General features: G+C 47.4%; 1 protein-coding gene across 2 annotated transcripts in view; it reads right to left on the reverse strand.

Moving 5' to 3' along the window:
* Nucleotides 1–12,423, reverse strand: part of TMEM87A (transmembrane protein 87A) — a 144,347-nt gene that overhangs the window by 106,402 nt on the left and 25,522 nt on the right. For both annotated transcript variants that reach the window (XM_077464842.1, XM_077464841.1), the window contains exon 3: nucleotides 9,211–9,299. In XM_077464842.1, the coding sequence (XP_077320968.1) occupies nucleotides 9,211–9,299 (89 nt within the window). The remainder of the gene's footprint in view (nucleotides 1–9,210; nucleotides 9,300–12,423) is intronic.

Genomic DNA, 12,423 nt, shown 5'->3' on the forward strand with positions numbered 1-12,423 from the left:
AATGTAAGTGTGGATATTTTATTTAATAAAAGAGGTTTTATGATACTACACATTGGCGGCCCCTTCCCTTGCTCTTTTATATATCCGGAGTGCTGTTAGTGGAAGAACATAGTCTGGGTCCCGGAGGCATACTGACAAGAGGTGGATGATTCCCCTACCCACTACTCCTTAAGCGGCATCTGGTCCTTTCAGGACCTTTCTTTGAGGTGAGAGGCTGGGGGAAACAAGGGGTGCATGTTGAGCACTGAAGCCTAAAGAAGGAAATAGATTGCACATTATCCATTCACACTGCACGGTCTCATACTAGCTGTTTTGGACGGATTGCACAGTACTGGAGTGGACTTTGTTTCACACAATTCACTGGATCTATACTATATTTTACATACCGTTTTGTTTTGATCTTTTTCAATTTCAATTTTTATATGCATATTTTATCTGTGGTTTGCACCATTTGCATGGACTTATTTTTTGGATGTAATTTTTAGTAATTTGGTTGCACTTTATTACGGTTTCATATTCTCTTGCACCTTATTACGGATATTGTATGCACTTTTATTAATCGGCATTATTTGCACATTTGTTTGCACTGTATTGCGTTATTTGCACATTTGCTTGCACTGTATTGTGTTATTTATGACTATTAAATAGACACAGGTAGTTTCACTATAGATAGCGCCACATAAAATCCCCCCCCCCCCTTTATATTTTTTGTTTGAGTGTAGAGAGCACTTTATTATGTGAGCAGCTTTCTAAGAAAAATATTCTTTATTTGGTCCCGTCTGGCTAGGTTGTGCGCAACAGTATTTATTTAATTTTACTAACAATTGCAACATGTCACGGGGTACACTGCGTATAGCCCAATATGGGGGAATAAATCATATGAGGAACTGGCCAAACTTCAACAGGGTCCCAGATGGCGCCTCCTGGGAATCACTCATCTTAAACATATTTTTCATGATGGGAAGTTGATGTCGTTTACAGACATGCAATCCAAGTATGCACTACCTTCCAATATGCTCTTCTATTACTTACAACTGCAACATGCTGTGCAGTCTCAGGGTGTCGCAGTGGATTGGGTACAGTCCCCTACCCCTGTCTTCCACATACTACAAAATGCAACAGACACAAAGGAGATAATATCCCAGTGCTACCTCATGCCACATCCCATGAAGGTAGCTTCTCAGTGGGAGGCGGATTTAAGCCCCATCTCACGGGAGCAATGGGAGGAGGCCCTCCAGGCTGTCAACAACTGCTCATTAAACGTAGCGCAAAAAATATCCCAATTGTACATCCTGTTGAGAGTGCACTACATCCCAGCTGCATAGATCGGCAAACTGCCGGATCCGATGTGTGGCAAATGTAGGATAGTACCAGGCAACCTAATACATCTCCTGTGCCGATGCCCCAAACTCCATAGGTACTGGACGGGGGTACTGGCCATGCTTAATGTGTTCCAAACTCAGGTTCCCCTCGAGCCACTACGATGTCTCCTGGGGGTGCTGGGGGAAGCGATTCCAGATGAGATGACAAGGGTGGCTTTTGCCAGAGCATTGTTTCAAGCCAGAAAGACAATACTTATGAGCTGGAAATCTGCTACACCGCCGACGGTTAAAACATGGATTCAGCATATGGGCAACACACTCATCATGGAGAAATATATATACCAGCATAGGGGGAATCCTGGGAAATTTGACAGGCTGCGGGATGCATGGCTGGACATGCCAGGAATAAGCCCCAGAGAACTGGTACAGATGAGACTGCTTAGAGGTTTATAAAAGACAAGCTTAGGTGGGCTACAGATTTATCATCAGGGCAGAGGTGGAGATGCTAGGATTACTGAGGTATTAACAGGGGAACGAAGGACTATGTTGAGGAAGAAGGAGGGGGGACAAAAACAATGGTTCAACAAACACTCTATAACAGAATGTACTCTTTTACGTATGCCGAATTGTGACTTATGGATGTGTAACTGATCCAATAATGGGGATGCATAATGCAATGACATGTATATAAGATGATGTGTTGTGTTTAAAGCGCAATAAAAAAAAGATTTAAAAATAAAAAAATAAAAAAAATAGTATACTTCTCTAGTCATACAGGGCAATGACATCAGCTTAAAAATGGATCAAACTGTGGAAGTAGTGGTGGTCACTATTGAGCAGTAGGTATTGAGCTTGCAGACATATCCGCTGTCATAGCCCCAAGTCCAAGGAGTATCTTGAACAAGATCCTATACCACCACACAGTGCGCAAAGCATAACTGGCCAGTAGGATGTTTTCAAAAGGCAGAACTTTCCAGGAAGGCCTCTCCCTGTGTCCCGTTATGTGACATGACAGGGGGCATGTGGAGAGCCAATAACTTCTTTGCCATCTAATACATCCACCTGGAGCTTCCAATTTATTGAGATTTTACAGAAGCAACCCATCATTCAAACAGAAAATAAAATACAACATAAGAAGGAAGTTTTGAGGAACAGCTAATATTATGGGAAACACATTTATGCTGCTGTGAAAAAGTTATTTGCCCATGTTCTGTTTTATTTTGCCACACAAATTATTCAGATCAAACACAGAGAGAGAGATTAGGATTACATCATTAAGCCCCATACACACTATCAGTTTTTCCAAAACCATGTAGTACAAGGGCCTGTCTGCATACAAATTGAAACTCCTAAGGTTTGACCTCATATTATATGGTTTTGGTAAATCTGAAGGTGTGTATGGGGCTTTAAACTTATAAAAACAAGGGAGGGAACTAATGATTTCATGGAAGATACCTGGAAAATGAGTTAAGTAATAACTCTTGTTTTCCCAACTCATCTTCCAAGACAGTTTACAGAGAGGACAAAATAGAACTACCTGATCAGGGCGGGACCACAGCTTTAAGCATCTTCCTCCCGATAGCCTGTTTCTGATTAGAGAACAGGCCAGTGGGTAATGTTTATGAAGGTTTGGAAGCTGGACCCGGATGCGGTTTTACAGATCTGGGGATGAGAATCGCTGACATTTCTAACCCAAGAAATGGCCCCTGCTCTGTCTGAATGAGCTTTGATATTTTCCAGGAGGAAACAGCGATGATGCCTGGTAGGCTTGCATCATTGCACATTTCAATCACCTTGCGATAGTAATAGTTTGACGCCTTCTTGCCTTTTTCTGGGCTCCAGAACAGAACAAGCAAACTAGAGGTGGATTTCCAATCTATAGATCTCTTTAGATCTCATCCTACATAATGCTCATTCAATGAGATACCCATGGACATTTAGATAATGGGCCCTAGTAAATATCCAGCGAGATTTCTGCCCCAAGAGTCTTTCATATCACTGTGGAGAAATTTTGGCACTCTTCTTTGCAGAATTCTTTTAAATCAGCCATGCCGGAGGGTTTAAAAGCAAGAACAGCCTGTTTATGATCATGCTACAGCATCTGAATTGGATTTCATTTCTGACTTTTTTTGGGGCCATTCAGAGGTGGACTTGCTGGTATGTTTTGGATCACTGTCCTGCTACATAACCCAAGTGCACATGAGCTTGAGGTCAAACTGATGGCCGGACAGTCTCTCTGCAAAGTAGCCCAAGACTATCACACTAGCACCGCCACGTTTGACTGCTGGTATGATGTCCTTTTTCTTTAAAGAGGAAGTAAACCCTGATGGGTTTACTTCTTCTTTGTCTCCCTGCAAAGGTAAAGCATAATGGGCTACTATGCATCGCATAGTAGCCCATTATGTCACTTACCTGACACAGGAGCCAGCAATGTCTACGTTGTCCCCTGTAGTACGGAGCATCCATCTTCTGGGTATCGCTGCTCCGGCCACTCACAGTGCCAGAGCAGCAATGACGTGGCTCCCGCGCATGGGAGCCGCCATTAACGGCATATCGCGGTTAGCAGCAGCATGCTGCTAACGGCTATAGTGCGCCTGCACGCCGCAGTCTACGGCAGTGCCTGTCTTTTAGTAAATATCTTCTAAACCATGTAGGCTTAGGAGATATTTCTTGGACCTACAGGTAAGCCTTAATCTAGGCTTACCTGTAGGTCAAAGTGGTTTGTAAGGGTTTACAACCACTTTAATGCTGTGTTAGTTTTATGCCAGATGTATTGGGAAGCACACTTTCCAATAAGTTAAACTTTTGTCTCATTGGTCCACAGAATATTTGCCCAAAAGTCTTAGGGATAATTAAGATTTTTTTTTTTTGGGCAAATCTGAGCCTGTGTGTTCTTTTTGGTCAGCAAAGGCTTTCGATCTCGAACTCTCTAATAGATGCCATTTTTGGCCAAACTCTTTCTTGTTGAATCATGAACACCTACCTCAGACAAGTGAGGCCTGCAGTTCTTTAGATGTTGTTCTGGGTAGTTTTAGGACCTCCTGGATGAGTCGATGTTGTGCTCTTCGAGTAATTTTGGCAGGTCAGCCACTCCTGGAAGGTTCCCCACTGTTCCAGGTTTTCTCCATTTGTGTATAATGGCTTTCACTGTGCTTCACTGGAGTCCCAAAGCATTAGAAATGGCTCTGTACCCCTTTGCAGACGCGTCAATTACTTTGTTTTTCATCTGTTCTTGAATTTCTTTAGATCGTGGTATGATGTGTTGCTTTTTGAGATCTTTCATTATGCTTTACTTTGACAAACAGTTTCTATTTAAGTGATTTCTTGATTAAAGAAGTCTGGCAGTAATCAGGCCTGAGTGTGGCAAGTGGAACTAAACTCAGTTTTCCAAAAATGTGGTTAACTGTTCAATCATGATTTAGCAAGGGGGAGCAATTACTTTTTTACAAAGGGCCAGGCAGGTTTGGGCAGCTTTTTCCCCTTAATAAATGAGATCAGAATTTAAAAACTGTGCTTTATATTTGTGCAATATTAAAATGTGCTTGATGATCTGAATCATGTAGGTGTGCAAAATACTAGGGCTGCAACAATTAAATCGATATTATCGATAATAATCGATAATGAAAATCGTTGTCAACGATTTTCATTATCGATTAGTTGGTCCGCACCTTCCGCCTGTCTGTTAGTTGAAAAAAAACAGAAACAAATCCTCTCCTCCTATGTCATCCGTCCTCGGCGGCGCTCTCTGTGACCAGGCACGCACTCGCCGCTGCACGTCCGCGGTGCGCCTCTCCTCCTCGCTGATGTCACGTGACATTCACACAGATCTCAGCCCCGCCCGCTGCTGCTTTGAGGGAACAGAGAGGGCGAGAATCTGTGAATCTTGTGAAAAAAGGTAGCAGCTATCGGCTAAAAGTTGTACCCAGCGCGCGCGCGCAAACACACGGGGACACCAATGATGGGGCACTATCCCCCCCCCGGCTGAAACACCAATGTGGCACTATTATTCCCCCCCCCCCGCTGAAACACCAATGTGGCTCTATTATTCCCCCCCCCAGAAACACCAATGTGGGAGGAATAACGCCCCATCATTGGTGTCAGTGGGGGGGAATAGTGCCCCATCATTGGTGTCAGTGGGGGGGGGGGGAATAGTGCCCCGTCATTGGTGTCAGTGGGGGGGGGGGAATAGTGCCCCGTCATTGGTGTCAGTGGGGGGGGGGAATAGTGCCCTGTCATTGGTGTCAGTGGGGGGGGGGGGGGGAATAGTGCCCCGTCATTGGTGTCAGTGGGGGGGGGGGGGGGGAGAATAGTGCCCCGTCATTGGTGTCAGTGGGGGGGGGGGGGCTAGTGCCCCGTCATTGGTGTCAGTGGGGGGGGGGGGAATAGTGCCCCGTCATTGGTGTCAGTGGGGGGGAGGAATAGTGCCCTGTCATTGGTGTCAGTGGGGGGAAATAGTGCCCTGTCATTGGTGTCAGTGGGGGGAAATAGTGCCACGTCATTGGTGTCAGTGGGGGGAAATAGTGCCACGTCATTGGTGTCAGTGGGGGGAAATAGTGCCACGTCATTGGTGTCAGTGGGGGGAAATAGTGCCACGTCATTGGTGTCAGTGGGGGGAAATAGTGCCACGTCATTGGTGTCAGTGGGGGGAAATAGTGCCCCGTCATTGGTGTCAGTGGGGGGAAATAGTGCCACGTCATTGGTGTCAGTGGGGGGAAATAGTGCCCCGTCATTGGTGTCAGTGGGGGGAAATAGTGCCCCGTCATTGGTGTCAGTGGGGGGAAATAGTGCCCTGTCATTGGTGTCAGTGGGGGGGAAATAGTGCCCCGTCATTGGTGTCAGTGGGGGGGAAATAGTGCCCCGTCATTGGTGTCAGTGGGGGGGAAATAGCGCCCCGTCATTGGTGTCACTGGGAGGAATAGCGTCCCGTCATTGGTGTCACTGGGAGGAATAGCGCCCCGTCATTGGTGTCAGTGGGAGGAATAGCGCCCCGTAATTGGTGTACGTGGTAGGAATATAGCGCCCCATCCATGGTGTCCATGGTAGGAATAGCGCCCCGTCATTGGTGTCCGTGGTAGGGATAGCGCCCCATCCATGGTGTCCATGGTAGGAATAGCACCCCGTCATTGGTGTCAGTTGGAGGAATAGCGCCCCGTCATTGGTGTCAGTGGGAGGAATAGCGCCCCGTCATTGGTGTCAGTGGGAGGAATAGCGCCCCGTCATTGGTGTCAGTGGGAGGAATAGCGCCCCGTCATTGGTGTCAGTGGGAGGAATAGCGCCCCGTCATTGGTGTCAGTGGGAGGAATAGCGCCCCGTCATTGGTGTCAGTGGGAGGAATAGCGCCCCGTCATTGGTGTCAGTGGGAGGAATAGCGCCCCGTCATTGGTGTCAGTGGGAGGAATAGCGCCCCGTCATTGGTGTCAGTGGGAGGAATAGCGCCCCGTCATTGGTGTCAGTGGGGGGAAATAGTGCCCCGTCATTGGTGTCAGTGGGGGGAAATAGTGCCCCGTCATTGGTGTCAGTGGGGGGGAAATAGTGCCCCGTCATTGGTGTCAGTGGGGGGGAAATAGTGCCCCGTCATTGGTGTCAGTGGGGGGGAAATAGCGCCCCGTCATTGGTGTCACTGGGAGGAATAGCGTCCCGTCATTGGTGTCACTGGGAGGAATAGCGCCCCGTCATTGGTGTCAGTGGGAGGAATAGCGCCCCGTAATTGGTGTACGTGGTAGGAATATAGCGCCCCATCCATGGTGTCCATGGTAGGAATAGCGCCCCGTCATTGGTGTCCATGGTAGGGATAGCGCCCCATCCATGGTGTCCATGGTAGGAATAGCACCCCGTCATTGGTGTCAGTTGGAGGAATAGCGCCCCGTCATTGGTGTCAGTGGGAGGAATAGCGCCCCGTCATTGGTGTCAGTGGGAGGAATAGCGCCCCGTCATTGGTGTCAGTGGGAGGAATAGCGCCCCGTCATTGGTGTCAGTGGGAGGAATAGCGCCCCGTCATTGGTGTCAGTGGGAGGAATAGCGCCCCGTCATTGGTGTCAGTGGGAGGAATAGCGCCCCGTCATTGGTGTCAGTGGGAGGAATAGCGCCCCGTCATTGGTGTCAGTGGGAGGAATAGCGCCCCGTCATTGGTGTCAGTGGGAGGAATAGCGCCCCGTCATTGGTGTCAGTGGGGGGAAATAGTGCCCCGTCATTGGTGTCAGTGGGGGGGAAATAGTGCCCCGTCATTGGTGTCAGTGGGGGGGAAATAGTGCCCCGTCATTGGTGTCAGTGGGGGGGAAATAGCGCCCCGTCATTGGTGTCACTGGGAGGAATAGCGTCCCGTCATTGGTGTCACTGGGAGGAATAGCGCCCCGTAATTGGTGTCAGTGGGAGGAATAGCGCCCCGTAATTGGTGTACGTGGTAGGAATATAGCGCCCCATCCATGGTGTCCATGGTAGGAATAGCGCCCCGTCATTGGTGTCCATGGTAGGGATAGCGCCCCATCCATGGTGTCCATGGTAGGAATAGCACCCCGTCATTGGTGTCAGTTGGAGGAATAGCGCCCCGTCATTGGTGTCAGTGGGAGGAATAGCGCCCCGTCATTGGTGTCAGTGGGAGGAATAGCGCCCCGTCATTGGTGTCAGTGGGAGGAATAGCGCCCCGTCATTGGTGTCAGTGGGAGGAATAGCGCCCCGTCATTGGTGTCAGTGGGAGGAATAGCGCCCCGTCATTGGTGTCAGTGGGAGGAATAGCGCCCCGTCATTGGTGTCAGTGGGAGGAATAGCGCCCCGTCATTGGTGTCAGTGGGAGGAATAGCGCCCCGTCATTGGTGTCAGTGGGAGGAATAGCGCCCCGTCATTGGTGTCAGTGGGAGGAATAGCGCCCCGTCATTGGTGTCAGTGGGGGGAAATAGTGCCCCGTCATTGGTGTCAGTGGGGGGAAATAGTGCCCCGTCATTGGTGTCAGTGGGGGGGAAATAGTGCCCCGTCATTGGTGTCAGTGGGGGGGAAATAGTGCCCCGTCATTGGTGTCAGTGGGGGGGAAATAGCGCCCCGTCATTGGTGTCACTGGGAGGAATAGCGTCCCGTCATTGGTGTCACTGGGAGGAATAGCGCCCCGTCATTGGTGTCAGTGGGAGGAATAGCGCCCCGTAATTGGTGTACGTGGTAGGAATATAGCGCCCCATCCATGGTGTCCATGGTAGGAATAGCGCCCCGTCATTGGTGTCCGTGGTAGGGATAGCGCCCCATCCATGGTGTCCATGGTAGGAATAGCACCCCGTCATTGGTGTCAGTTGGAGGAATAGCGCCCCGTCATTGGTGTCAGTGGGAGGAATAGCGCCCCGTCATTGGTGTCAGTGGGAGGAATAGCGCCCCGTCATTGGTGTCAGTGGGAGGAATAGCGCCCCGTCATTGGTGTCAGTGGGAGGAATAGCGCCCCGTCATTGGTGTCAGTGGGAGGAATAGCGCCCCGTCATTGGTGTCAGTGGGAGGAATAGCACCCCGTCATTGGTGTTATTGGGAGGAATAGTGCCCCATCATTGGTGTCCCAGTTTTTTCATTATTACTTTTAAATAAACGGAAAAATTGAACATTACGTTTTTTTTGTGATTTTATCCGATTAATCGAAAAAATAATCGGCCGATTAATAGATTATGAAAATAATCGTTAGTTGCAGCCCTACAAAATACGCAAAAAAAAAGAAATTAGGAAAGGGGCAAATACATGCTCACTTTTGTGAATGTTAAAAGGTTTTGATACCATACCATACCACCCCCTGAATATGTTCACAGACCAGCCATAAATTTGCTGCAGTCCCACTCCCATCAAGAAAGCATCAGTGGCTTGCTAACAAATTTCACCGATTGCCTTTTTTTCAATACCACCAAGTAACCGCTGCTTTACTTACCCCAATACCAGAGATCTCATTGTAACAGTTGCAATGTCGCAGGTACCAGGTAACTGTAAAATTGCTGCAGGGACTCTGCTTACCTTCCACTAAAAGAAAACAGAGAAGTATAAGAGAAAACAAAGCAAGGTATATGTCTCAAGATTAGTTTGAAGGATCATAGGTCAAAACTGAAAAGCCCTGGTGCCCAAACCTGTGCCTGTGGAAGTGATGTTTTTGTAAAGGGTGTACTGGCAGGGGACATGCAACATGTCCTCAATTTCTGAAAGTCTCTAGTCTCCCAACCACAACTGTAGCTTGTCTGTAAATTCTGACCATTTCTTCCAGAAATATTGCAGTCTCCAACCATCTTCAGTAATAATAGGTATGCTAAATATGTGTAGCATCTTGGTTGACAACCGAGGTACGCAGTTCTCCTCTAGATCTCTTATGTTGACAACCCCTGTTCTAAGGGCCCGTTCACACAATAAGCAGGGACCTGTTTATTTTTTGCACAAAACAAAGCAGGTCACCACTAGTGCACGTAGAAAACAACTGTTTCCTATGTGCCCCATTCACACTACAATGCTGTGGTGATATGTGGTGTGAAAAATACAGAGATGCTGCCTTTTTGTGCGGCACATCAGGTGGCTCCAAACTGCTGTGCGGAGACTTGAGTAGAGTGTACATGGGCATATTATTCTCTTAACTGTTCTAGTGCATCACACAGTGAAACAGTGTGACATCAGCCCACATGTTAAATGAAGGTGTTGTAGTGTGAATAGGCCCTAAAGGGTGCACAGATACTATTGGTTTTGTGCATCTTTAAAGTCTCTACAGTCACATTTTATTTATGTCAAGACATACTACCAACCTTTGCATCTCTTCCACATCAAGAATATAGTAATGGAAGTGTCAAAAACGTTTTTTTTCCTTAACTTTACGCTACATAAATAGTTATAGTAAATTCTATATTATACATGCCTTGTAAGCGGCATCTATACCTCTCAAACATGTGAAGGTAATAAAAAGCAATGGTTTCACATGTTCACGCACATTCTTACACACACAAGTCAAAATGTCTCCCTAAAAACCCACAATAAACACTGAGTTTTGTGAATGGGTCCCTCTGAATTAGGTATGCTGTTTTTCCAGCTTTTCACCAATCACAGTACTTAAAGTGGGGTGCCCCCTTAAAAAAAAAAATTAAGTCAGCAGCTACAAATACTGCAGCTTCTGACTTTTAATAATCGGACACTTACCTGTCCCAGGGTCCAGCGATGCGGGGGAACAAAGCCCCCCCTCGTTCCCCGCTCTGCTCGCAGCACCGTCATTCTTACTGTGGGCCACAGCCAGGCACCCACTGCACATGTACGAGCGGTGCAGGGCGCCGCAATACGCCGCACAGTCATCTGGGACACGCGGCAGGTCCCAGATGACTGTGCGACACGAGGGGAAGTGATGTCACCAGCCCGGGCAAGGAAGAAGGCAGACTACGAGGGACCCCCTAGCAACAGGTATTTAGAAGGTGAGTAAAATGTATTTATTTTTCCATTTTTTTTAAGAATTTTTAATTATTTTTTGATGGCAACACCACTTTAATGAATAGGAATAGTGTGTTCATAATTCATCTTATCAGTAAAACATCCCAATGATGAGCGACAGGGTGGGGATTCGCACCTCATAAGCCAGCAGGATCCACACTCCCTCCTCACTGGCTACCTGCCACTGACTGGCATCTCTGCTGCATCTAAATGGGGGTGGACCACACGGAGAGCAGACGGTGGTTTTAAAGGATAAGCTCACCTTTAAAAAAAAATAAAATAATAATAAATGAACATTTTTTGCAGATTAAAAAAAGAAAAAAGTGCATTCATTCATTTATTTTTAAGGAGCCTGTAAATCATTGCAACCAGCAAATCCTAGGTATAATGCCACGTTCCTTTAGAGTGTCTGTGTAGCTGTCTACTCATACCTCCTATACAGTCAGGCTGTTAATGAATGACAGGAAGCTCAATGAACTAATTAGAGCACTCATCAGTGCCCCCGAGTGTGGGGAGAAGATGTACATCCCACTGTCACAAGGAGGGGGGCAGGATTCTAGGATTCTAGGCACATGCACCAGTCCTAGCATGAGCCGCGAGGCTTGGAGAATAGAACCTTTCATAGCGTCTCCTGTGAAACACAATGCCTCATATACCGGCCAACTCCTGGGCCTGCTGATCAGGAAAAAGTTTGAGCACCTCTACAAACTGGTCCTTTAAGGACTGAGATATCCCAATCGCTGCCAAAGCAGGCTGATCGACTGAACCTGAGTGAGAAATGTTGTTTTTAAAGAGAAGTTCCAACTTATCTGTTGGATCCTTCAACATTTGAGCATTGTCTACAGGACAAGTCAGGTTCTTGTTCACAGAGGATATAGCAGCGTCAATTGCTGCATTTCCCCATAGGATAAAGTATAGAAAACGTTTTAGGAGGAAAAAACTGTATCTGGGTGCTCCCATTTAGAATACATAAGCTTCTATAGCCATGAATGGATAGGAAAGGCATCAACAGATTGGGGAGGCTTTAATTACCCCAAACCAGAGGTGGGCTCATCGAACTGACTGCGTTACAGGCAGTAAAAAAGTTGAGCGGACCAATTTAGTGAGATTGTACCAATAGTCTCTCCTGTGAAGCCAATCCTTTCATATTAGGATCTTCGGAAGAGGAGTCATCAGCCTCTTCCTGATCTTTTGAGAGAAATTCATTATCCCTCACCCCTTGTCCCACAGCATGAGAGTCATGAGCAGTGGGCGAGGATCTGCTACGCTTAGGTCCACTCTGGGATGTGATTAAAGCATCAATCTCTTGCTCCAAATTTAAAATGTTAGAAGAAATAACCTCCTTAGTGATATACACAGGGGCTGCAGTGTCAAGAGCTGCTGCAACACCAGCCCCTCCTGATGGCTCACTCAGAATGGCCACTTCACTCTCAAAGGAGGATGCCATCTTTTTTGAGCTGGATCTAGGCTGTCATGCGACAACAGACCCTCTAGAGCCCTTTGAGGTGTTTTTACCCCCCTTCCGCTCATAGCCCAATGCACAAAGCAGAGGTACTACCAGAAGGAATGCATTCACTGCTTGAGCGATTGTCCAGCACAGTTGCTGCTATTAATGCCCAGCCCGATGCAACAGTAAAATGTGTCAAAGGAAATGGTTGAGTCACCAAACCTCTTGATGCCACTTTTGCTC

Source organism: Lithobates pipiens, unplaced genomic scaffold (genome assembly GCF_037356315.1).
Source record: "Lithobates pipiens isolate NorthernLeopardFrog02 unplaced genomic scaffold, aLitPip1_a1.2 Scaffold_30, whole genome shotgun sequence".
Classification (NCBI taxonomy): domain Eukaryota; kingdom Metazoa; phylum Chordata; class Amphibia; order Anura; family Ranidae; genus Lithobates; species Lithobates pipiens.